General features: G+C 37.7%; 1 protein-coding gene across 5 annotated transcripts; it reads left to right on the top strand.

Moving 5' to 3' along the window:
• Nucleotides 1–4,475: 4,475 nt before the first annotated feature.
• Nucleotides 4,476–27,437, top strand: LOC107549173 (collagen alpha-1(II) chain-like). Of its 5 annotated transcripts, none has more exons than XM_016230169.1 (54): nt 4,476–4,799; nt 6,859–7,068; nt 8,897–8,916; nt 9,030–9,062; nt 9,164–9,196; nt 9,380–9,433; nt 9,620–9,721; nt 9,831–9,908; nt 10,724–10,768; nt 10,944–10,997; nt 11,180–11,233; nt 11,313–11,366; nt 11,516–11,569; nt 11,654–11,707; nt 12,463–12,507; nt 12,616–12,669; nt 12,769–12,813; nt 13,130–13,183; nt 13,299–13,397; nt 13,504–13,548; nt 13,677–13,775; nt 13,929–13,982; nt 14,090–14,197; nt 14,285–14,338; nt 14,423–14,521; nt 14,667–14,720; nt 15,614–15,712; nt 15,828–15,881; nt 16,313–16,366; nt 16,475–16,528; nt 16,705–16,758; nt 16,867–16,911; nt 16,999–17,097; nt 17,741–17,848; nt 17,967–18,020; nt 18,113–18,166; nt 18,272–18,325; nt 18,484–18,537; nt 19,135–19,242; nt 19,495–19,548; nt 19,692–19,745; nt 19,867–20,028; nt 20,151–20,258; nt 20,600–20,707; nt 21,197–21,250; nt 21,617–21,724; nt 21,928–21,981; nt 22,347–22,454; nt 22,555–22,608; nt 22,720–22,827; nt 22,936–23,224; nt 23,370–23,557; nt 23,972–24,214; nt 26,036–27,437. In XM_016230169.1, exons 1-54 carry the CDS (start codon nt 4,706–4,708, stop codon nt 26,180–26,182), a joined length of 4,479 nt encoding a protein of 1,492 aa, XP_016085655.1. In that variant the 5' UTR covers nt 4,476–4,705; the 3' UTR covers nt 26,183–27,437. The 5 variants fall into 5 exon arrangements, with proteins under 5 accessions (XP_016085655.1, XP_016085668.1, XP_016085672.1 ...); XM_016230182.1 differs by having other exon boundaries at nt 6,955–7,068; nt 26,036–26,182; XM_016230176.1 differs by having other exon boundaries at nt 4,706–4,799; nt 8,900–8,916; nt 26,036–26,182.

Genomic DNA, 27,437 nt, shown 5'->3' on the forward strand with positions numbered 1-27,437 from the left:
CTCTGATCTCTGTACTGCAGAACTGCTATGTGTGTACACTCAAAAGGTAATACGATGTCAAGAATTTCAACAAACATTCTGACAAACACAAATATTCATTAAGTGCTCATTATTGATTATCAATTTATCCTTTAACACATTTTATGACCAAAAATTCACATTGCACTTAGTGTACATTACCCTTTAAAAATTAGGTGTCGGTACAATTGTTAAATATTTTTGAGGGAAATCTCTTATGCTCATCAAGGCTCCATATATTTGATCCAAAACACAGTAAAACTAGTAATAGTGTGAAATGTTATTAATAGTATGAATATTTTTATTTCTATTTTAAGACATTTTAAAATTTATTTTTCCTGTGATGGCTGCTGAAAATTCAGCTTTACCATTACTGCAGTCTTCAGTGTCACATGATTCCTCAGAAATCATTCCAATATGCCGATTTGGTGCTCAAGAGACATTTCCTATTATAATTATTACAGTTTAAAACGGTTGTGCTGCTTCTTTATACAGTATATTTGTGGAAACTAAAATTTTTTCTTTGAATATTTTTTGATTCATAGAAAGTTCAAAAGAACAGCATTTATTTGAAAGATTTTTGGTAACATTGTAAGTATCTTGGTTTTGATCAAAATTAATGCATCCTTGCTGAATAAAAGTGTTGATTTCTTTAGAAAATCAAAATCTTGCTGACCCCAAACTTTTGAACAGTAGTGTACAGTTTTATGAAGCTCTGTATTTATTTATGCTTATACAAGTAATTTACTTTACTTTAGTACTATATATTGTAGGTAATTATTTTGATTTACATTCACACATACAGATTGTTCTTTTGTGATTTTTAAAATGTATTTAAATGTATTTAAAATGTCAAGCTCTTGGATTGCAATGTCCACAAACAGGGTCAGTTTCTCAGGCCAGTTCACAGGACTTAACTCTCACCCTTTAATGTGTACCAGGGAGCTGCTAAGAGCCCAGAGGTGAATGGTTTGTTTTGTTTTGTGTGTGTATGTGTGCATGTGTTTTTTCTAAGATACAACATTGGTAAACACTATTGGTTCCACTGAAAGTAGACAGCATGAAGTGCCAGCTTTGCACAGAGCTCATGATATAAAATCACACCTGAGGAAATATTCCAAAAGTCTCAGTGATCTAGTGCAATATTTTCAAAATCTTTAATGCCTTATTAGATCCCCAATTATGATAATCAAGTATAATATAATATACTAAAAGTTATACATTTTTACTGTGACATATTTTTACTGTGTGAGAAAAAAAATAATGGATATAAGAATATGAATATTATGAATATGAATATTATGAATAAGGAATGTTATCTGGAAAATATTTAAATTGATCATGTGTCTGTTTCTGCCCACTATAGTACTGCTAGATCTGTATAAAAGTTAGATTTTTGTATGCATTTTTCCTGAAATTTCCCATGGACCCCCTAGCACCCCCTTGAGTGGGGGCCCCTGAACCACCATTTGAAAAACCCTGATCAAGAGTTTTGATTAAATCAAATAGTGAATGCAGGATCAGAGATGAAGCACATTAAGTTTTGGAAAAAGTAAAAGGGGAGCTATTAAACCCAGACAGTGGTGTCCTGGTTGAATTAAACCCATTTGTGGCCTAAATTACTTTATCAACAGGGACCTTTCATTCAGAAAATCCTCCGTCCCAGGACACCAGCCACTCTGTTTTGCCATAGCTTATCTCAGAAGTTATGAGAATAAATAGAAAGCTTTATGAGACCAAACAAAGACAGAAAGAATCCTTCCCCCACTTCAGGCACCCCATGTGGACTGTAATATCAAACAGAACAGCACGATTTCCCACAGTCGTCACAGTCTGACAATACTAAAGGCGAAAACGCAGAAAATGATATTTTAATTCACTGTCATACTAATTTGAGAGATCAAATATCCCATCTGTTAGAGTATTGAAAGAACAATTGTGCAGCACTTTAATTACGGTGTAGTGTCGACAAAAACGACACAATTGTTCACTCATGTGAGTCCGTTGGGCATCTTATCTTGGCACATGGATCAGAACATTTTGTAAAGTGAATATTTCAGGGTCTTGCAAGCCATCTAGTTGATTTTATTCACTTTTAAAGGGGTAGACCACCCAAAAATAAACATTTTGGCAACATTTACCCACTCTTGTGTTGTTTCAAACTTAGAAGTATGACAGAGTATGACTTCTGTGGAATGTAAAAAAATATATTTTGAAGAATGCTCATGAACATTTTAGGTTCCCCTTAGGTTCCAACAGTTTAGGTTCCCATTGACTTTTACTGTACGGACAAAAAATACAATGTAAGCCAATGGGAATAAATGCATTCTTCAAAAAAATTAAAATAGTTTGTGTTCCTCAGAAGAAATAGATGTATTCAGGTTTGAAACAATATGATGGTGAGTAAATGAATTTTCGTTTTTGGTTGGACCATCCCTTTAATTCAGCTTTATTCCCCTTTAGCCTTCAAAGAATGGTGAAAAAGCCTCACATTTAAAAGAAAGTTTGGTCGGTGCTTAATCTTCAGGCACGTATCAGCCTTCTAATGCCTGATGCCAATCACGGTCAGTGTTTTGCTCTCGACACGGGTTCTCGTACCAATCGGCAGACCTCACATCATCTGATCCACAGCAACCCAGCCACCCTACACACCCCTGGAGCCTCGTCATGTTTCTGCCACCACTCTTCTCCTCTCCTCATCCATCTACCTTTCCGCACCCTCCCTCCATCCACACCCGTGGCTCTCTTCTCCCCCACTGCCCGGTGCTCTCTCACATTCCTCAGGTCTGCACACAGAGCCGCATTGTGTGTGTGTCTTACAGAGCACACAGTCAGGTCTCATTTCGGACGCACACACATCCAACAGGGTGTGTGCACAGTCGCACCGATGAGCACACACACATACACATATGCCTTCATAAAACTAATAGACATGCATTCATGTGTGCACACGACCACAAACACACACACTGATTTTCATATGTGCATACTTTATACACACTCATCTACATACACAGGATGTCTCACACCGAGGCTGAGATTCCAGTGTCCGTATTCCTTCTTTTATGCTTTCACTCGCTTTTTGCAGTTTGATCTTTTAATCCCTTGAGCATTACAAATTTTCTCTCCTCCTCTGTTCCCACAGTGAGATAGATGATGGTAGATGTTTTATAGTGATTGAATTGTGGAACAGTTACATAAAGGAAATAAACTTTACAAAACTGGGGAAGACACGAACAAAAATACTATGATGGAGATTTTTTGCTAGTTTTAGTAACAAAATAAGTCGCCATTTATAAGCAGGCAACTTTACAGTTATATATTCAAAATATCAGTTTTTTTCAACAGCTGTGAAACATTTGAGAAAAAAATACACATGAACAGTGTTATTTTTGTATGTTATTGTAGTATTTATTAACATTTGAAATCATAATTTATTGTTATATTTTCAGTTTTCATTTTAATTAGTTTAATTTTGTAACTTTTACTTACTTGATTTGTTTGTTATATTTTATATTTCTTGTTAACTTTATTATTTTTTTTTGCAGTTTTAACAATTTTATTACCTCAACTGAAAAGCTTATTTCAGTTAGTTGCCATTGGCATCATTTCTAATGTGAATTAATGAAAGTGATTGTTAATAGTTTTAGCTTTAGGTTTGGTTTTATTGTAGACTTAGTTTTACTTTTAACAATAACAAAACTGCTTGTGAAACAAAGAGCTGCTGTTATGTTACTGCTTTGGCTGAACAGGACATTTATTTGGACTGTAATAACAATAACTCTGAAGTAGCTGGCGCTCTACCGGAGAAATAATGTTTAAATTTAGTCAGGTTGTGCCAAGTATTGGAGGTTTGTCGTTTGTTAGTTGATAAAGGTTAATACAAGTTTAGTAAGTTGGAATTGTGACATTGTTGAATCAATTAGACAATATGCTGTATGATGTTTCTTATCTTATTCACAGTGATTTGTGGGACATCCATAATCAAGATGTTCACTATAGCACCAGTAGCATGGTTTTTGGAATTCATAACCCCTTGCAAAAATGTCGACGTATTATTGAAAATGCAAACTGCAAATATATCTGATGCATCAGGTCTGACACCTTTTGTATAACCTCCCATGGTTCTCATACTCACAGTATTTTGATACTTCATGACATTATCTTGAGTTTTTAATGGTCATGTGCAACCTAGTGGGTCCAAATCTTTGAAACAATGAATGTATTTTGGTTCTCCAAGTCTCCTTCTGAGCAAAGGCCATTCTGATGCACTTTCATACAAAAGCACAGCGAGAAAGGCCACCATTTGCCAGGAAAGGGCAATGAGGGGAGGGGTGGATGGGTTTGGATGGAATTGTTCTTGAGACAGAGGAGTGGCGGAGTTTTTTCCCCCCTCTTCTTTCCCAATAGTGTGGGGTGGGGGGCTGATATGGCTCGTATTTCAGCGCTCATGGGGGTCGGGGTTGGACTCACTTTTTGGGATATACTAAGATTCATAAATGCGCCAGTGGACATAACACCGCGGAGCTCTGACTGACGCGGTGGGCTCTGCCTGTGTGTGCCTGGCGTCGGATCCTCCCAAATACACCCACATCCACTTTCACACTCCCCGCGAGCACAGAGCTGCCGCTCCGCCGGTTCTTCGGCGACTTTCACCCCTGAGGACCTGCATGTCTAACCTTTAGACATGTTCAGATTAGTGGATTCACGGACTCTCCTGCTATTTGTAGCAACGCATTGCGTTTTGCTATCCCTTGTAAGATGTCAACAAGAAGATGACCGTAAGTTGGAGTTTTTCACATTGAAATTCAAAGTATTCTGCTAAAAAATTGTACGGTGTTGCCATGGTGACATGAGAGGAAAGTTTGGAATGGATCAGTTTGGTTTGCGCGTATCACCTCTGGACTGTGGAATGTCTTGGCTCATTTTTTAAATATAAGACCCCATGCTTGTATTTTAAGTCTAAGTCTGCTGTTATCCAAAGTTTGACTGCAGTCTACAATGCAAACCAGCGACGCGTTAAAGCGCAAAAGCTGCTGTATCCAGCTCCATTGATGTGAACATTCTGGTTTTCGCTCTTCGGTCACGCGCAGTGCTGACAGAATGACAGATGCGGAGGTTGTGCGACAGGTTAACACGCGCAGACTCTTGTGTGTATTATTTCAAAGTTAGCTAAATGTTAAAGAACAAAACACCTAAAGTAGGCTATCTACGGATTCAGTTTGAATTAACGTTTCTAAACAAAGGTTCAGCAACCACAAAAGTTAGAATGCAGGTTAATCAGTGCGCAAAACTGATGCTCGCCAAGTAACTTTCTCGTGAGGAGGTTACTATAGCAACAATACACCGTTCGAGCACTTTCATTGGGAAAGGATCAGTATCATTACGGTACAGTGACAAAACGGATGTTTCTCTCATTACTTATCACTTTAATATACATTGAATGTTTTTAAAACAGTTAACTGATAGCTAATTGTGCTAGTAGTCGTGCGAGACCACAAAATTACTGACAGGAAAAAAACAAGCTCCATAAAAGTCATTGAATTATTAGATGTATTATTTCTTATTTCTTTCTTTTAGTTTTTAATGCAAACTTGCTTATGGAACATAAACCAGTGTGGCAAACCGAGGAACAACAAATGGATGCCTCAAGTGTTTTAATTTTATTTCTACAATGTAAAGGAAAGGCTTATGTGTAACCGTTTCAGCATTAAAATGGCTGAATTCCATATATATAGGCCATTAATACATCCACTAGTGGTAGTGTGAGCACTGTTTCACTCAAGATTGGGAGCAAAGGTTCCTCCAAGGGATCAAACGGTGCACCATTATTACACGTGCAAATGGTTTGGAAAGCAACAAATATTTCGGGTTTAGTTCGGGGGATTTTACTTCGATTAGAAGGAGATTTGGGGAACTAGGTTTGGTGGGTGGATAGGGAGGGGGTCTGTGGAATGTTGTTTGAAATGGCAAAACATCAGACTGGCAACCTCAAAGAGGCACAAGCATCTTAGAAGAGTGTCATCTGTGATATTTGGTAAACTATGAAGGGATAGAAGAATAATGACCAGGTTGATGATCTCATTGTGTTCTCACTGTGCTCTTTAAATTTCTCACTTCTCAGTAAACAAGGAAATGTTAATTACACAGAATGCTTGCTTAGGCCGGCCTATATTTGCATCCCACAAAAGTGGATTTTCCATATTTACAGTTCAGATTTAAACAGCTATAATTGCAGCATTCATGTGCACTAGGGCTCAAAGTTAAAGTCAAATTACACTTTCATATGAATATTTGAAAAGCAAACATTTCAAGGGGTTCTGTGTGTATAAGGGCTGTCCTTTCCGACCCATGAGGGTGTATTTGCCCTGGTGGTAAGTGAGACCATTAGATCCAGATGGAGCTTTTGAGAGGGGTGTGTTTGCATAAGGCACCAGGCTGTCAATGCAGCCCAGTCTGTGTTTGAGAAAGCCCCATTCATGGCTAGTTTAGTAGATTTGGGGGTTCAGTTACAAATACGCAGACTACAGAAGCCTACATTTTACGCCAGGGTGTCAGATATGCACCCTACAAATATTAATAGCCAGTGTTGTGGTGAATGTATAATGAAAATGTAACCAGATGCCAGCTACCAGGTGGACAGAAATTAATTACAATTTTATTTATGAATATAAATATAGCCATATATATATATATATATATATATATATATGTATATATTCTAAAATATTTCAAAATTATTAGGAGATCTGTACAAGCTATATAAGTATATTTTTATGTCGCTCACCTGTCTCTTACCCCCATGCACTCCTTTCTGTTGCCCCCTTCTGGTGGCTGCAGAGGAAGACTTTGGGGGCTGCATACAAGATGGCCAGCAGTATGCAGACCGTGCAGTATGGAAACCAGAAGCATGCCGCATCTGTGTGTGTGATGCAGGGGCAGTGCTATGTGATGAGGTCATCTGTGAGGACCTGAGAGACTGTGCCAATCCCATCATTCCACCTGGAGAGTGCTGTCCCATCTGCCCAGCTGACACCGACGAACCTATCGGTCCGCTCTCTGCTCATACACCTCTCTTTGCTTATCATACCTGTCCTGCTAGCCATCTGCTTTGAGTTCTGTATCTATGGCAACAGTGCCACATACCACTAGACTACACTAGTTGGTCATGTGATTGCATTCAGAACTCAAAGCAAACAATTAAAGGGAAGAAAGCAACACTTTTAAGTTTTACGTTTGCATTATAGTGCAAATTATGTTTTTCAGTTAAAGACTGTTATGGCTAAAATGTGTCCACTTTATATTTGACTTTGATAGTAGTTTTTTTCTTATAGAAAGAACACAATCTTGACACTAGTTTGCTGTGAAATCCATTATTTTTAGACAAGATATTTGGTCACTTCTTCAAAAAAGGAAATGTAGGATTGTATTGGTCATGTTTTAAGCTAACTTATACTTTAGTCTCAAAATATTTAATTTGACTTTTTTAATGAAAAGAATTATTGCAGCATTTTATTTTATTTTATTTTATGCTTTCACTGAGAGACACACATAGTTAAAATAGATTGATATTCAGTTTTTAACACAAAAAAGACAATAGATGTCTTGAAAGTGGACTCACCTTGGCCTTAGACTGCTTTATTTTGGAAAAAGCTGAAAAACAAGAAAATGAGTCTTTGAATGGGAGGTCATGGCACAACCTCATTCAAACAACCTAATTAACAAAAAATTTAGAAGTGTTCTTTCAACTTTTTTCATTTACTTCATGCTCAGTGAACCTTGACAGCTGATATTGTTCATTTAAAAAATGGTGTGTGTTGCTGCTGCACAGATACACACAATAATAAGATGAACATAGTTAACAAAATATGATGAAACGTTTTGATTTTAATATACTCTAGCTCACTGTAATCAGCTCATGCACTGATACAGAATGAGTTTTCACTAAATATTTTATTCTAACTTCAGTTTTTAACACAAAAAAGACAATAGATGTCTTGAAAGTGGACTCACCTTGGCCTTAGACTGCTTTATTTTGGGAAAAGCTGAAAAACAAGAAAATGAGTCTTTGAATGGGAGGTCATGGCACAACCTCATTCAAACAACCTAATTAACAAAAAATTTAGAAGTGTTCTTTCAACTTTTTTCATTTACTTCATGCTCAGTGAACCTTGACAGCTGATATTGTTCATTTAAAAAATTGTGTGTGTTGCTGCTGCACAGATACACACAATAATAAGATGAACATAGTTAACAAAATATGATGAAACGTTTTGATTTTAATATACTCTAGCTCACTGTAATCAGCTCATGCACTGATACAGAATGAGTTTTCACTAAATATTTTATTCTAATTTGCTGAGCAGCATATAGCCTAATATTGCTTCTAATTTAAAGATGATAAACATTTGATCATGTTTTAAACTGATCATGAACTTGCATCTTATTGTGCTTTTAACAATTTAACCAAAGCAGATTGGGAAGAGAATGATGCTGTTTTGGTACACGGCCTAGTGGGGTGCCGCTGAGTTGGTCTTTTCAGCTATGTAGTTTCAGCAGGGAGTAGCTGTTCATTAGTTCTTACAGTAACACTGAGTGTCTGACTAGTTTACCGTCCTCATTATGAGTCAGTATTAGCTGATTGCTGAGCCGTTTTTTTCCTGACCCTTTGGTGACCTCTAGTTTTTTATGATGAGCCAGCAGTATTGTTATGAATGTATGATTCAGATGTTACAACTCCAGACAGACTGTTATTCTACAACATTGGTTGTTTTTGTATGTGTTTGAATATTTGCTAATTGATTTAATACATCCAAAACTACTTCCTCCTGTGTCTAACTATCAATCTTTATCTTCTTCATCCTGTAACATGATTCAGCAGGGTCACTTGGTGCAAAGGTGAGACCTTGACTTTATCTTTATTTAAGAAATGCATAATATTCTTAAGGTTTAGTTTGAATACTGAATAGAATTACCTATGTAAATTATATATTAAGTCTTACTCTGCACAGGGACAGAAAGGAGAACCAGGCGATATTGCAGATGTAAGTCATTTCACCAGTAAAGATCTTTGTGTTTTGGACTGATTTGACCAAATGTTAAAAGCTGGAGTTGGAAAATAATATTTATTTGTTTGTGTCTGTAGGTTGTAGGACCAAGAGGACCTGCTGGCCCAATGGTGAGATGAACCATAAACACTTTGTTAGTTGGTTTCTGAATAATTTCACACATCATTGCACTTCTCCACTAGGGGGCTCTCCAGAACGTTTATTTGAATGTACTGTTGTCCTTTTCATTTCAGAGACCTACAACTTTACTTGTTGACTTTTTTGTTTTTTAACTTTTCTTTTTGTGATTTCAGGGACCCTTAGGAGAGCAGGGAGCACGTGGCGAGAGAGGACCTAAGGGTGAGAAGGTAAGTAACTTTTTTCTCAAACTTGTTTGGTAAAGTAATGTCAGACCTTATTAGCAGTTATCCGGTTACATTAAGGGGGCAGTGGACACACTCTGCAGGATGCTGTCATGTGAAAAGGCTTTAGTTAATCTCTGTTCTTTTCCAATTATGTTCTGTTTTTTTGTTTTTTTGACTCCCACCCCTTAGGGAGGTCCCGGACCAAGAGGGAGAGATGGTGAGCCTGGTACACCTGGAAACCCAGGACCCCCTGGACCACCAGGACCTAATGGTCCTCCTGGACTTGGAGGAGTATGTTTCTCCTCATTTAATCTACTCTCTAAATTTTTGTCTGCCCTTTTGCGGGGTTACTGTAAATTTGTTTTTCTGTGTGTGTGTGTGTGTGTGTGTGTGTGTGCAGAACTTTGCTGCTCAGATGGCTGGTGGTTTTGATGAGAAGGCAGGAGGTGCTCAGATGGGCGTGATGCAGGGACCAATGGTGAGAAAAACTGTGTACACAAACTATATGTATATTAAATAACTTTTGAAATTGTATGAAATACTTTTTTTTTCTGGTTTAAACTGCAACCCATTTTGAAAGAATGTCACATATAAGTCAATATTTTATAAGTACTAATTTTGGCTAATATGGATCTGTCAGAATAATACAAATATTAATAGTTATCATAGTATATAGTTCTATAATTCATAAACTGTTATATGAAAAGTTTGTAAGGTCTGCCCCCTTGCGGAATGCTCTGGAATGATATTTCATTTCAAGCTGGAATTTTAATTTAAAATTTTTACTCTGCATGTCCGTTTTTTCAGTCATATTGCCAAAGCATTTCATACAAAAAAAGCAAAAACAACATGCACAAATTAATAAAAGTCACCTGAAGTTTCAATATTTGAGCATTGTGCTCTATTTAAGGTGCTGCATTATAATTGTACTTGAAGAATTCTATGACTGTAAGCCATTTTTTTTTTTCAATTTAAATACATTTTTGTACTCTGCAACATAAAGAATAATATCAGGAGAGTCAAATGCTGTTGCCTGTTTTTAATCTTTAGTGCCCCCTAATGACTTATTTAGTCACAATAGCATTTTCAAATGCCACCTGTTCTCAGAACGTTACAGTGCTTGACAGATTCAAAGCTTGTAACATACAGTATAAACATATATCCAAAATAAATGTAAACACACATTGAAACATAATTAATCTTAAATGATTGGAAAACACAACAGTCATGCTGTTTATTTATTTTTTATTTCAAAGTTGCTATGCTGCATTTCAACTTTATCTGTTTCTACAGGGTCCAATGGGTCCCCGTGGACCTCCCGGCCCCTCTGGAGCACCTGTAAGTAAACACACATCATTCATATTCATAATCATGTCATATTTCCAGAAAAATACAACATAATGCTGATTATATCCTCAACAGAAGCTACCATTGACGAGACAGATATGAGTAATATGTTAGCACACACCAACACCAACTCCTAAGCCCACACTGTCATTTGTTTCCATTCCAGGGCCCACAAGGTTTCCAAGGCAACCCTGGAGAGGCTGGTGAACCCGGCCCTGCTGTGAGTGTCCAAAATTTTGCCAACATGCATACACATACAGTATGACATTTTATGTACTCACATATTACATGGCCCACACAGATGATGCATTCAGATGCACACGGAGAATGGCATGGCTTTGCAGACTGCTTTACTAGAACACAATGCAGTTTAATCAATTTATAACAATTGTTTTACTATAGGGTCCCCTTGGACCCCGTGGCCCACCTGGGCCCCCTGGAAAACCTGGAAGTGATGTGAGTAGTTTTTGCCACTGGATTGATATTCAACCTTGTCAGATACAAACTTCAATGTCTCTGCGCACTCTTTTTCCAGGGTGAGGCTGGCAAACCTGGTAAGGCTGGTGAGCGTGGAGCCCCAGGGCCTCAGGTAAACAACGTACACAAACAAAGACCAGGCTGCAATCGTTTTAGTCCCTTGTTTGTATTCTGATAATAGTCATACAATTTAATATAATCACATTTTTACAAAGATGGAACATAATCACTAAATATGTTTCTTATTTATATATATGACAGGGAGCCCGTGGATTCCCCGGAACCCCTGGCCTACCTGGCATCAAGGGACACAGAGTGAGCTTCATCTAGAATTAATTGTTTTTCTGTATGTTTACTTCTGTATAAATACATGCATTTAACCTTTGAATGTGTTTGTAGGGACACCCAGGTCTGGATGGAGCTAAAGGAGAGGCTGGTGCTGCAGGTGCTAAGGTAGAGCAACATAAAAACAGTCAGCCAAAACGCTAAACTCTGACAGATAAACTACGTAAAATTCATCCTAATACACTGTCTATAATCATATCTGACAAAAAAGTTTCACAGGGCATCAGAATTCTAACATATCAAATGTATGTAGTTTTAAGGCATTATTGTTTGCAAATCTGCTTTTGAAAAATATATATATTATTGAATAATTTAATTTAATTTAATTTCCAGAGATATTTTAAACTATAAAGATGTTTTAAAATAAAAGAACTCCTATAAAAACCTTTGAGAAATGGAGATTCACTACCTGCTCATTAACACCCAACTGTAACAGATAAACTACGCAAAAGTCATCATGACACTGTCTATACTCATATTTGACAAAAAGCACATAAGAATAAAATGCACACAGATTTCACAGGGCATCAGAATTATAACAGACATTTATCAAATTATTTGTATTTGTATTATATTGTTTTTGTAGTTGTAAAGAATTATTGTTTGCAAATTTGCCTTGGAACAATATATATGATTAAATAATTTAATTGAATTTTAAGTTTATTTAATTTCTACAAATAAACATATTTTAAACTATAAAGACTCATATAAAGATACCAGAACTTTGAGCAATATATAGTGAAATATATAAGCCTACCAAATGCTAAATGTGCTAATTCATTTTAATTATGTTCTGAGCAAATTGATTTGACCTAACATTATACAACTGTAAGGTGTAATCAGTCTCCTCTCTCTTCTTCCAGGGTGAAGCTGGTGCTAATGGTGAGAACGGTGCTTCTGGACCAATGGTCAGTATCTAGAGTCAGAAATGGCCTGATGATTAATTTAGCTGTAGTTTTCTGACACTGACATAGTGCATCTAACACTCTCCATCCTGTTTTTTTTTTGTCTATCAGGGTCCACGTGGTCTGCCCGGTGAGAGAGGTCGTCCTGGGCCTCCTGGTGCTGCTGTAAGTGAACTGGCCTAATTAACAATACAATATATGATCAAAATTTCTGCAGCTGAAGGTGGCTTCAGACTGTAATGGTCTACATATGTCTGTCCACAGGGTGCCCGTGGTAATGATGGTCTGCCTGGTCCTGCTGGTCCTCCTGTAAGTGCATTTCCTAACTTCTTCAACTGCAGGTTCTCACATACTAGAAGTCTATATACACTTAAAATCATGGTCTCCATTCTGTTTTTAAAGTTTAACTTCATTAATGCTATTGCTAATGATAACTAATAGAGATATCAAGGTGGACGATTGACGATATAATGCAGATATATATATATATGTATATATATATATATAATTAAAATTATTATCTAGCCAATAATTTCACTCAATATTTACTAAAAATATTTTGAAAATGTAGTTAGAAGGAAGTAAGCACACCTCTTTGATCATTTGTTGATGTTTCTGTCCTCAGGGCCCTGTTGGTCCTGCTGGTGCTCCAGGTTTCCCAGGATCCCCTGGTGCTAAGGTAAAATATCAGTCATCTATAGCACTTCACTGCGAATTCTTAACCCATTCTCAAATTTAAGCATTTTTAATTTGCACAGATCCTTGGTAATGATATATGATGTTCACTCCTGCAGGGTGAAGCTGGTCCCACTGGAGCTCGTGGACCTGAGGGTGCACAAGGACCCCGTGGAGAGGCCGGTACACCTGGATCACCTGGACCCGCCGGTGCATCTGTGAGTAATATTACAGATAATGTGACAAGCAAAATATGATTTGATTTTCTTTATCAGTGTAAACAATATATGCAGTATTTTGAAATTAAACGTTCACGTTATGCAGGGTAACCCTGGTACTGATGGTATTCCTGGTGCCAAAGGATCTGCTGTGAGTATAGCCATATAATTTATTGTTCTCTTTCACTCATTTCTCTGTATATTTTAAAATAATGTTTAGTCTTAACACTGGTCACACTGTTGCAGTGAATCTATTGTGAACATTTTTCTCTTTTGCAGGGTGGTCCTGGCATCGCTGGTGCACCTGGTTTCCCAGGACCCCGTGGCCCGCCAGGACCTCAGGGAGCTACTGGACCACTTGGGCCTAAAGGACAATCTGTACGTAATCATGTCCAATTAAAAAGCTCTCAGTGTTTCCCAGACATCTATTAGTAATTTCATATGGATGATCCGAATTGCACAGGTTACTGATTATTCTGCCATTTGAGGTTCGCCATTGTACTAATTGAAAACACTCTTGTGTTTATACAGGGAGACCCTGGTATCCCAGGATTTAAAGGCGAGGCTGGACCCAAGGGAGAGCGTGTAAGTAACCAACATTATACCTATCATCAGTCGTCATTTAGATTGTATACAATCATATGAAATATTATAGCAAACTAATCAGTCATATCTTTTTCCTAATTACACAGGGTGTTGCAGGACCTCAGGGTGCCCCTGGGCCATCTGGAGAGGAAGGCAAGAGAGGACCAAGAGGAGAGCCTGGTTCTGCCGGACCAAATGGACCTCCTGGAGAAAGAGTGTGTTTCTTATCTTAATTAGTTTTACTGATTAACTGAATGATAAAGAACCACACTAATAAGCCTATATGTGTTGTTATTTACTAGGGAGCTCCAGGTAACCGTGGATTCCCTGGTCAGGATGGTCTAGCTGGAGCAAAGGTTGGTGATTTAGACTCATAGTTGGTTACTCATCTAATCCACCCATGTATTTCCTCTGTACTCAAATGTTCTGTGCTATGATAGGGTGCACCTGGTGATCGTGGTGTTCCAGGTTTGACTGGCCCGAAAGGAACAACTGGAGATCCTGGTCGCACAGGAGAGTCCGGTCTTCCTGGAGCCAGAGTAAGTGATTGTGGTATTTCTGGGATTTACCTGGAAACTGATTATTCAGGGCAATTTAGATCATCATAACTGTAGATAACAGACAATACAATCTAAAATCAGCTTTTATGATGGTTGACCATTCATCTGTTTCCTCTTCTAACAGGGTCTCACTGGACGCCCTGGTGATGCTGGACCTCAAGGAAAAGTTGGACCATCTGTGAGTATCTATATAATTTAAATCACTTTCATTTTTCTTGTAACAGTAAAGAGTTACAGCCTGCAAACAGATATACACTACTGGTCAAACGTTTGGGGTCAAAAATATTTTTTTGAAAGAAAGAAATTAATATTTTCATCCAGCAAGGATGCATTAAATTGATCAATATCAATTAAGACCATTTAAATTTTAAAATAGATTTCTGTTTCAAATAAATGCTGGATCCTGAAAAAGTATTAGAATAAAGAAATGTTTCTTGAGCACCAAATTAGCATAAAATGATTTCTGATGGATCATGGTGACATTGAAGACTGGATTAATTGCTGCTGATATTTCAGCTATACCATCACAAGAATAAATTACATTTTAAAATATATTAAAATAGAAATAAGTTCTTTTAAATTTTAACAATAATTCATAATATTACTGTTAATGGACTGTTTTATGTTTGTTTTCCTCCCACACATGCTCCATGACCTAGTTTCTCCCTTGTGTTAATCATGTTTGATTATGCCCTTATTTGATTCCAGCTGTGTCCCGTTTAGTTCTCTATTTAAGCCCTGTGTTTTCCTGAGTCCTGCGTCCTGTCTAAAATGTAAATTCCCCTTCTACATGTGTGTTCCTCTGTTCCTTTGGATAAATAAAGACTTTCTTCATTGTAAATGCTCCTATGTCTCCTCACTCCTTCGTCTCCTCGTTCCCTCACAGTAGCAGCACCGTAACAATTACTGTTTTTACTGTATTTTTGCTCAAATAATGCAGCCTTGGTGAACTTCTTTCAAAAACAAAAAAATCCTTCCAACCCCAAACCCTTGAACGGTATACATAGACTCAATATCCACTGGGAAATTTCTAATTTCAGTTCAGTCCTGAACATATTTTATTCATTATAGGGTGCCCCTGGTGAAGATGGACGCCCTGGTCCTCCTGGGCCTCTGGGAGCTCGTGGTCAGCCTGGAGTGATGGGATTCCCTGGACCTAAGGGAGCCAATGTGAGACCATTGGAGTGTTTCTGCATTTCAGCTACCGGTGTTCATGTTTAGGTCCATAAAAATGTTTGGGAAGTGTATGTGTTGTACGTCATTGGATCATATCTCTCTCTCACAGGGAGAACCTGGAAAATCTGGAGAGAAAGGACTTGTTGGGCGCCCTGGTCTTAGAGTAAGTCATGGTTCAATAGACATGCATATCCAGATTACTTGGCCTTATATGTCAGAAGATACCAGATATCCAGACTAACTCCTATGAAATACAGTAACTGATAAGAAACAATTATTCATAAGCATACACCAAACATCACTATTATACCTAGTATTAATCTGGTTTACAGCTGATGAAGTCCTATAGATTTACAAACTTACAAGAAGGAACCCAAATCATAACTGTAATATCACACACACTTGGGTTGGGCTCTTTTGACCTAGCAACCATTCAGGACACCCTAGCAACCACACAGTGTGCTTGAAACCATTCAGAAAACCTTAGCAATCATATACCAACACCTAGCACCTAGTTTTTGTACAGACATGCACCAAGAAAATGTAGAAATGCATTTTTCTCATTCTTTCTCTCTTTATTTTTTCTTCTATTAGGGTTTGCCTGGTAAAGATGGAGAGACTGGAGCTGCTGGTCCACCTGGCCCTGCTGTGAGTATTACATCACATTACTCACAATGTCTTATGATCTCAATTCTTTCAGACCATGGTCTGAAACACTTCCTTGGAGACTAAATTGTGATTTCAATGTGCTTTTAGGGTGTAGCTGGTGAGAGAGGAGAGCAGGGTCAGCCTGGTCCATCTGGCTTCCAGGTACATTCATATTAATATCCAAATATATTATTCAATTCTGAAAGAGAAAACTGCACTCTTTTTAAATTACTGAAGCCAAACAGAGTCAGGACTCAAAGTATAATTATTTATATATAATAATAATCACAGTTTCATGGTATAAGGGTTTTTCTAAGAATTACTCTGTTTCTGCACAGGGTCTTCCAGGACCTACTGGATCCCCTGGTGAGCCTGGTAAACCTGGTGACCAGGTGAGCATCACTTAAGATATTTATTATAATTTTCCATTTTTGTTGTTGTGATGTTATTAGTGACTAAGTATTATGCTGAATTTCTCTCTTATTCTTTCTCGTTTATAGGGTGTTTCTGGAGAGGGTGGTGCTGCTGGTCCCACTGGACCAAGAGTGAGTTAATATCTTTAATTAACAAGTCTGGAAATCAGTAGTAATGTGTCATTACACAAAAATAACTCTTCTCTGTGCTTCTCTTAGGGTGAACGTGGTTTCCCTGGTGAGAGAGGAAGCGCTGGCTCTCAGGGTCTCCAGGGACCAAGAGGACTTCCAGGAACTCCCGGAACTGATGGACCTAAGGTGAGAACCACATCTCATCTGATGTGAGATTGTGCTCTACTGTTCTATCAAATCTGTTCATTCTTAAGCTCTTTAAATTAAAAAACTCGTCAAATTATTTAATAAATTCTTGTTCAAAAGTTTGTGAAGATTTTTTAAAAATGTTTTTGATAGAAGTCTCCTATGCTCACCAAAACTGCATTTATTTTATCAAAAGTACAGTAAAAACAGCAATATAGTGAAATATTATTACAATTTAATTACAAAGTACAAAATACAATATTTTGTACTTTGACATGTATTTTTTTTCCTTTGTTGACAAAACTGAATTTATAGCAGCCATTACTTTAGTCTTCACTGTCACACGGTCCTTCAGAAATCATTCTAATATGCTGACTTGGTGCTCATTTCTTATTATTATCCATGATGACCAGTTGTGCTGCTTAATATTTTTGTGGCAACTGTGATAAGGTTTTTTTGATGAACAGAAAGCATTTATTTGAAATAGATATTTTGTAACAATATAAATGTCTTTATCTTTACTTTTGATCAATTTAATGCATCTCACTGAATAAAAGTATTAATTAGCCTACTTTAAAAAAAATCTCACTGACTGTGCCATCTCTCAGACACCCCCTTTACATCTCTGCTTGATTTCCAATAGGGTGCAATTGGACCGGCTGGCGCTCCAGGATCTCAGGGCACTTCTGGCCTGCAGGGCATGCCTGGTGAGAGAGGAGCTGTTGGAATCCCTGGAGCTAAAGGTGACAGAGTAAGTGGCTTTAAAAATGGTACTATCCCTCTTCTCAGTGATTACATCAACCTAATGTCATATTACATATGTATTAACCTACTGAATGACTTTATGACTTAATGTCTAATTTTACTAGGGTGACACCGGAGAGAAAGGACCTGAAGGTGCTTCTGGCAAAGATGGTGGAAGAGTAAGTGCTATAAAGACAACAGATGTAAGAAATTGCTTGCTTTTTTCTTGCTCGTCATAAGTAATGATGTTTCTGTCATCTTTTTTTACCAGGGTTTAACTGGTCCAATTGGTCCACCTGGTCCTTCTGGTCCCAATGGCGCTAAGGTGAATGTCTCATCCTTACTGTGGTCTTCCACCAGTGGTTGCATGCTAAAATTAGTGAGCAGGTTGTTTAATTCTCGTTTAATGACACTTTGTCTTTGCTCACAGGGTGAAACTGGCCCCATTGGCTCAATTGGTGCACCTGGTGTTCGTGGCGCCCCTGTAAGCAACATATTTGTTTGTTTTTGTTTTAATGTGATTATTAGTGTAATTTATTACAACTAGACAGCAAATGGAAGAAAGAATGGAGTTTGTGGTTTTGTCAAAGGTTATCTTTAGGTTTCTTCTTATTCATTATCATCCTTTTATCATCCTGTTAGGGTGATCGTGGTGAGATTGGTGCACCCGGACCTGCTGGCTTTGCTGGACCTCCTGTAAGTACAAACACAGTTACAAAAAGCCTCCATTTTATTGCAGCGCTAATATCATAGACTGTCATTTATCATAAAATATCTTTTCCATTACAGTTTTTACTCCAAAATGAAAATGACTTCTAATAAGGCAACACTGCTATAATGGCTTAGCAACTCTGTAGACAGAAGATTAAACTGAACTTAAAAAAGCAATAAAAAACAACCAATTAATAATATTTAGAATGTAAAGGTATTCTACAATACAATTATGGGCACTAACACCATTATATATTATGTATTAATTTTTCAAATGGAATATTCTCGCAAGAGAAATATCTCAGGATTTTGTCATTTTAAAGAGCATCAATAAAATGATTAGCAAAACATTGTGTCAATTAATGTCATCATTTTCACATATATTGGATACCCAATAGACACGCTAAATAACACAGTACTCTATAGTTACACTTAAAAATGTACAATTCTCTATGGCTACAATGTAAAATGAGGCTACAATGACCGATTAGGGAGTGTCGTTTGTATTAAACTGGAAATTAAAGCATTTAGTCATAAGTAAGATCAATCTGATAACAACCTTTTGTCAATGTCACTCTTTAGGGTGCTGATGGCCAGCCTGGAATTAAGGGAGAGCAGGGTGAAGCAGGACAGAAAGGTGAGGCTGGATCCCTTGGACCCCAAGGACCATCAGGAGCACCCGGCCCAGTGGTGAGTGTTTCTGCCTCACTATCTATTGATACGTTGAGGCATTTTGTGAATCAGTTTTACACTGATATGCGGTTAAAAGAGGCAGTTTTTTTAGAAAGCAACTTGGTTTTGGTTACTGACACATGACATCTTTAAAATCTTTGTGATTTTCTACATAAATTAAGAGTTTAGTATAAAGCATCAACTTTGTGCTGTTTCTTCACAGATTAAATGATTATATTTGGCTCATCGGTGTTCACTGCTTGATTTCAGGGCCCAACTGGTGTTACAGGACTTAAGGGAGCACGTGGAGCCCAAGGAGCCCCTGTGAGTTACTTAATAAGTCAATTAATCATAAGTAATAATTTTCAATTCACTTTTGAAGTATTTACCAGTTACTTTGACAGTAAAAATATTTGACTGCATTGAGTTAAATTGTTTCTTAATAACAATATATTTCTCTGTTGTAGGGTGCCACTGGTTTCCCAGGTGCTGCAGGAAGAGTCGGATCACCTGGCCCCAATGTAAAGCTCCTAAATATAATAGACAGATCTCTGTGGTTCCTCCATAGTTCACTTAAACTGATTGACTGTATTATCCTAAATTTATCCTAATCCAATTTTTTTTTTAATTATTCTTTCACAGGGTAATCCTGGTACTGCTGGCCCCGCAGGTCCTGCTGGTAAAGATGGTCCTAAGGGAGTTCGTGGTGATGCCGGTCTCTCAGGCAGACCAGGAGATGCTGGACTGCGTGGACCACCTGGTGCGCCTGGAGAGAAGGGAGAGGCTGGAGGAGATGGTCTTCCTGTAAGGCTCAGCTTCATTCATACATACTTATTTTAGCATCGAAGGTGCAGGTGTATTCTGTACAGGTTCATTGTTTCTTTACTGTATTCTTAACATTTCTTCTCTCAATATTTCCTGTGTAGGGTCCTGATGGTCCTGCCGGCCCTTCTGGTCTTTCTGGTCAGCGTGGTATTGTTGGTTTGCCTGGTCAGCGTGGTGAAAGAGGTTTCCCAGGACTTTCAGGACCCTCTGTAAGTAAACAAACCCATGAGCAACATCATTTCTATATGAAAACCTCTCATCTTCATTCAAACACAGTTTAATTTCAAGTTAAAATTAATAGATTTGTGGGTTTTGTTTATAAGATCAAGAAAGTAATTAATATTAAGTGTTAATATTAAAAATTATTTTATATATAAATAATAAATATCTATTAATATCTAAATAAATATATTAATATCTATTAATATCTAAATATTTTTTTCTTAAAATTCATTTTGCATTATTACGCAAGAATATCTTTTGCCCAGAAAATCTGATACTGATGCAGTGCCCCTAATCTGACACTAACTGAAAATGATTTGTACCACAGGGCGAGCCTGGTAAACAGGGAGCTTCTGGCTCTGCTGGTGACCGTGGACCTCCTGGCCCTGTTGGACCTCCTGGATTAACTGGACCGGCTGGAGAGACTGGACGTGAGGTAAAGAACACATACATGCATAACATGGGACTTTCAGGACCCTCTGTAAGTAAACAAACCCATGAGCAACATCATTTCTATATGAAAACCTCTCATCTTCATTCAAACAAAGTTTAATTTCAAGTTAAAATTAATAGATTTGTGGGTTTTGTTTATAAGATGCAGTGCCCCTAATCTGACACTAACTGAAAATGATTTGTACCACAGGGCGAGCCTGGTAAACAGGGAGCTTCTGGCTCTGCTGGTGACCGTGGACCTCCTGGCCCTGTTGGACCTCCTGGATTAACTGGACCGGCTGGAGAGACTGGACGTGAGGTAAAGAACACATACATGCATAACATAATAAAATCAGTGCCAAACAAGGCAAAACTACACTGCAATAATCTGACTAACACAGAGATACATCTAAAGTGAAGTCAGTGAACACTTTACTGAACATTTTGTATTATAAGACCATATCAAGACCAGATCAATTCTGTTTGTCCTCAGGGTAATCCTGGATCTGATGGTCCACCTGGTAGAGATGGTGCTTCTGGTGTGAAGGTGAAGGAACAAACAAACTCATATAATATCCTTTTGTTGTCCTCTGATCTTTATAAATCACAATGCAGTCCAGCTTGAACATGTAATTTTAATTCCAGACAAGTAAACAATATATCACTATTGTCACATACACTGGGGTCCAAACTTCTGAGACCTTAAGTGAAATTACTTTTGTATTTTAGTAATTTTTTTATTTTTCTAATTTAATGAATCTTTTTTCATTTCTAAATTATATTATTAACATAATTTTACTGAAAAAAATATGAATTTCAAAATGACTTTTGGACTAAAATGTTGGTTAGTCAATGCACAGATGAATTTCCAACCAGCTATAATATAGAATGTGTTTTACTTGTGCTTTTCTAGGGTGAGCGTGGTAACACTGGCCCGATTGGTGCTCCTGGAGCTCCTGGTGCACCTGGTGCCCCTGGTCCCATTGGTCCAATTGGCAAACAGGGAGACAGAGGAGAGAATGTGAGTACATCAACTTCCAAAATCTCATTTTCAATAATATACAGATTATATCTTCTGCATACAAGAAAGCATGACTTCAATAATAAGCAAGACCATCCTTATAAAGATCAAAAGGCCAGAGCTAAAGATATTTAGCAATGTTCAGCACTTATATTAAGTATTTTTATTTATTATTTATGTACCATCTTTTCTCCTTTCTAAAGGGCCCACAAGGACCTGCTGGACCCCCTGGACTCGCTGGAGCTAGAGGCATGGTTGTAAGTACATTTTATGAAGTGTGTGGAACAAAACAGAACACTGAAAATACACATCAGGCTTTAAAAATCTTGAAATAGCCAGTATCAACATGTGTATATCACACATACACTATATGAGTATGAAGAAAATCCAGTAAATTGACCAGACGACTTCAGAAGAGTTTCTTACACCTAAACTCCATATAGTTATAATGCAAAAAGTGTGAACGATTTGTTAACATCTAAATAGACAAGTTTATTTTTTAAATAATATTTTTAAGTAAAAAATATGGATTAAGTCACATCAGGTCATTTTTGTGGCATTAGTGTATATCACTTTATAGTTACTAACATGTTGATGGAGCTTTTCCATTTCTCTGCATCAGGGACCCCAAGGATCTCGTGGTGATAAGGGTGAAGCAGGAGAAGCTGGAGAAAGAGGTCAGAAGGGACACAGAGGATTCACCGGTCTGCAGGGTCTGCCTGGACCTCCTGTGAGTCTCTTTTACAAGAATTAGTTTTTATAAACAAGTTGCAGTGGTAAAGTAAAGATATTAAATATGCTTACATTTCTGTTGTGTCTCCTCAAAAAAGGGCACTCCTGGAGACCAGGGTACTGCTGGACCTTCTGGACCAAGTGGTGCTAAAGTGAGTGTGACTCTCAACTAGTTAAACTGAGACAACAGAACAATTTAGAAACTTCATTTAATGCTCAGATGGATTACTAATGGTCTGTTTAACCCATATTACTTGAAATAGGGACCTGCAGGACCTGTTGGACCAGCTGGTAAGGACGGTACTAATGGTCAGCCTGGACCCATTGGACCATCTGGACCTCGTGGACGCTCTGGAGAGTCTGGCCCAATTGTGAGTGCATCTTACTCTAAAACATGCACATAAAACTTGAAATATTCACTGACATCAGATGAAAAGAAGATGTCTGATTCATTTTGTCTTCCTATCTGCTCTCATTAGGGTCCACCTGGTAACCCTGGACCCCCTGGTGCTCCTGGTCCCCCTGGCCCTGGCATTGACATGTCTGCCTTCGCTGGGTTGTCTCAGACTGAGAAGGGGCCCGATCCTCTGCGTTACATGCGTGCCGACGAGGCCTCCAGCTCTCTTAGACAACATGATGTGGAGGTGGACGCAACAATGAAGTCAATCAACAGCCAGATCGAGGTCATCCGCAGCCCAGATGGCTCCCGCAAGAACCCTGCACGGTCCTGCAGAGACCTGAAACTCAGCCACCCTGAATGGAAGAGCGGTAAGAAATGGAAAAAAAGTGATTCAGAGACAATCTAACGTTAGAAAATGTTAGAAGGTGTCACATTCACATGCTCAAAAAACAGTCAAGTGCACTTGTGTGTATCTAACAGTCAAGTGTGAACATGTTTGGTCCCTATCCACAGGTGACTACTGGGTGGATCCTAACCTTGGTAGCAGTGCTGATGCCATCAAAGTTTTCTGCAACATGGAGACCGAAGAGACCTGTGTGAAGCCCAGCACTCCCAAAATCCCACGCAAGAACTGGTGGAGCAGCAAGAGCAAGGCACAGAAGCATGTGTGGTTTGGAGAGAGCATGAACGGTGGATTCCACGTGAGTATAATCCTTAGATTTTGGAGATGTACACTTAAAATTTTTGTAAAGTGACTACAAACACACCTCAAAACAAATCATAAAAAGGCTGTTTAAAAGTTTACAGTACCACAAAAGGCACATCTGGAATTGATTATGAACAGCTGTTCTATTGTCGGCCTGAGTGCCTGCAAAATCCCACAGCTGGTTTGGGGAGCTGTTCACAGTTCTGAATTTCTGTTGATCCATGGTACTGAAAGTCTCTGTAACGTTCAATCATAAACCAGCAGAGACAAGGAGCTGTGCTGAAATACTCTCTCCTTCCCCATGTGTCACTACCTAGTGTTACAATTAATCAGCTCTCTTTTCTTTCAGTGATATTAATGACCATATTTTAAAAAAGGTATTAAAAGACATTTTCTCTTTCTCGAACAGTTCAGCTATGCTGATAGCAGCCAGACTCCTAGTACTACCAGCATCCAGCTGAACTTCCTTAGACTGCTGTCTACTGAGGCCACTCAGACCATCACTTACCACTGCAAGAACAGCGTTGCTTACATGGACCAAGCCACAGGCAACCTGAAGAAGGCCATTCTGCTGCAGGGCTCCAATGATGTGGAGATCAGAGCAGAGGGCAACAGCCGCTTTACATATGGAGTACTTGAGGACGGCTGCAAGGTGAGTCACACAATAAAATATAATTTTCGAACATACTGGCTATAGTTATAAAATTAATTAGTTGAAAATTAATAAAAATAATTAAATTTGTATTAAATTTTAATAAAATAAATTACAAGTATATACACTGCCATTCAAAAGTTTGGGGTCGGTATGATTTTTTAAAATAAATGAATACTTTTATTCAGCAAGGATACATCAAAGTGATCAAAAGTGACAGTAAAGACATTCATAATTTTACAATACATTTCTTTTCTTTTTTTTAATAAATGCTGTTCTTTTGAACTTCCTATTTATCAGTCAAATCCTAAAAAAATTATTATGGTTTCCACAAAAAATTAAACAGCACAACTGATTTCAACTTTGATAATAAAATGCTTCTTGAGCACCAAAATCAGCATATTAGAATGAGTTCTGAAGGAACATGTGACACTTAAAACTTATGACTGCTGAAAATTCAGCTTTGCCATCACAGGAATAAATTACATTGTAAAATATATATTAAAATAGAAAACTGTTATTTTAAATTGTTATAATATTTCCCAATATTTTATCAAATAACTGCAGCCTTAGTGAGCAATAAGAGACTTCTTTTAAAAACATTAAAAATCTTACTGACCCCAAATAAAATAATACAAATTTTCATATTAACTTATTATTTTATTTATATTAATTTTTTATATATTTATCAACGTTCAATCATAAACCAGCAGAGACAAGGAGCTGTGCTGAAATACTCTCTCCTTCCCCATGTGTCACTACCTAGTGTTACAATTAATCAGCTCTCTTTTCTTTCAGTGATATTAATGACCATATTTTAAAAAAGGTATTAAAAGACATTTTCTCTTTCTCGAACAGTTCAGCTATGCTGATAGCAGCCAGACTCCTAGTACTACCAGCATCCAGCTGAACTTCCTGAGACTGCTGTCTACTGAGGCCACTCAGACCATCACCTACCACTGCAAGAACAGCGTTGCTTACATGGACCAAGCCACAGGCAACCTGAAGAAGGCCATTCTGCTGCAGGGCTCCAATGATGTGGAGATCAGAGCAGAGGGCAACAGCCGCTTTACATATGGAGTACTTGAGGACGGCTGCAAGGTGAGTCACACAATAAAATATAATTTTCGAACATACTGGCTATAGTTATAAAATTAATTAGTTGAAAATTAATAAAAATAATTAAATTTGTATTAAATTTTAATAAAATAAATTACAAGTATATACACTGCCATTCAAAAGTTTGGGGTCGGTATGATTTTTTAAAATAAATGAATACTTTTATTCAGCAAGGATACATCAAAGTGATCAAAAGTGACAGTAAAGACATTCATAATTTTACAATACATTTCTTTTCTTTTTTTTAATAAATGCTGTTCTTTTGAACTTCCTATTTATCAGTCAAATCCTAAAAAAATTATTATGGTTTCCACAAAAAATTAAACCGCACAACTGATTTCAACTTTGATAATAAAATGCTTCTTGAGCACCAAAATCAGCATATTAGAATGAGTTCTGAAGGAACATGTGACACTTAAAACTTATGACTGCTGAAAATTCAGCTTTGCCATCACAGGAATAAATTACATTGTAAAATATATATTAAAATAGAAAACTGTTATTTTAAATTGTTATAATATTTCCCAATATTTTATCAAATAACTGCAGCCTTAGTGAGCAATAAGAGACTTCTTTTAAAAACATTAAAAATCTTACTGACCCCAAATAAAATAATACAAATTTTCATATTAACTTATTATTTTATTTATATTAATTTTTTATATATTTATCCTCTTACATGTTTTTTTTGCTGTCTTACAGAAGCACACAGGTCAGTGGGCCAAGACTGTGATTGAGTACAAAACTCAGAAGACATCCAGGCTGCCCATCGTGGACATTGCTCCCATGGACATCGGAGGAGCAGATCAGGAGTTTGGAGTGGACATTGGTGCAGTCTGCTTCTTGTAAAAAAAATAAATAAAACATATGTGGATTATGAAATAAGACACGGAAAAATACCAATGATGAGCAATAACTGTGAGGATGCAATACACTCTCCAAATAACGAAATATGGAAGAAAAGAATCTGAAAATTCACGAAAGTTTTTTTTCTCTAAAAACAAAAAGTCGTGCTGTCCACGTTTAGTGTGCAGGAAAACCAGCGTTAAATGGGATGGCCCCAAATAGTCTCTCCCTCTGAAATCCAGCCATGTTTCCCACAAGCTCTCAGTGCAGCACCTCCTCCTGACGGGAGCCAAGAGGGGGACAGAATGAGAGAGCGCAACCAAAAGAATAAGAGATTCAAAGAAAGACAGAAACATGGCTTGATGTCATCACATCCTGCAGGGGGTGGGTGGTTGGGTGATGCTGTACAGCGTCATGGCTGGATACCACAGTAGTCCCTCCCACTAAAGAAAGAAGGCCATGTCCAGTCCCTCTTCACCCTTCCCTCTGCCTCTTGACTTTGACTCAGAAGAAAACATCACATTATGCAAGATTTTGTGAAAAGTTAAACCTGAGGAGGGAATAAGTTCATATTTACTGTGTATAATAACAAAAAATCTTGATTCAGTCTGTACTGAAGCAGCCAGATCTATATATTTTCACAATTACATGTGTTTGTGTGTGTGAGCATGTGCCTATACACACTGACAATATTGGGGAAAGTGCAGTTCCATTCCTTTTTGTGTGTGTGTGTGTGTGTGTGTGTGTGTGTGTGTGTACCATTATTTTTCCCCCCATGATTGCCCGAACTAGGAAGTTTTGTTCCCTTAACATAACAGCAGAAAAAGAAAAAAAATCAAATAAATTTGGAAACCATTTCTATTTTTGTTTATTTGCATGATCTTCATATTTCAAGAAAAGCTACCTCACACAGGAAAAAAACGAAGTTAAAATCTGGATGTGAACGAGAGCAGATTGGGGTTCGAGAAGCGTCAGGAAGACCCCCCCGGCACGGCTCGGTCCATCTTCAGAAGGTGCTATTAGTATTGATCTATCAATCAGTATTTCCCACAATTCCCAGACCATCCCACTCCCTAACTAGCCTCATTCAACACACACAGCCTGCTCAGAGGATGCGGAACTATGCGGGATGATCAAAAGACAGAGGGACTCTTTTGGCAATGCCGGAATTTTGCTCCCAAAGGATCGCCATATCACTGAACAGGATGTGTGTGTGTGTGTGAGGGTGTGTATATTTTTGTTATAATTAATATTATGA

Source organism: Sinocyclocheilus grahami, unplaced genomic scaffold, assembly GCF_001515645.1.
Source record: "Sinocyclocheilus grahami isolate Dianchi unplaced genomic scaffold, SAMN03320097.WGS_v1.1 scaffold16.1, whole genome shotgun sequence".
In the NCBI taxonomy this organism is placed as follows: domain Eukaryota; kingdom Metazoa; phylum Chordata; class Actinopteri; order Cypriniformes; family Cyprinidae; genus Sinocyclocheilus; species Sinocyclocheilus grahami.

Bases quoted from the DNA above. Each gene is read 5' to 3' on its own strand.
- LOC107549173 (XM_016230169.1), top strand. From the start codon at position 4,706: ATGTTCAGATTAGTGGATTCACGGACTCTCCTGCTATTTGTAGCAACG. The intron at 14,339-14,422 runs GTTGGTGATTTA...GTGCTATGATAG, and splicing joins ATGGTCTAGCTGGAGCAAAG to GGTGCACCTGGTGATCGTGG. The intron at 21,725-21,927 runs GTGAGTACATCA...TCCTTTCTAAAG, and splicing joins AGGGAGACAGAGGAGAGAAT to GGCCCACAAGGACCTGCTGG.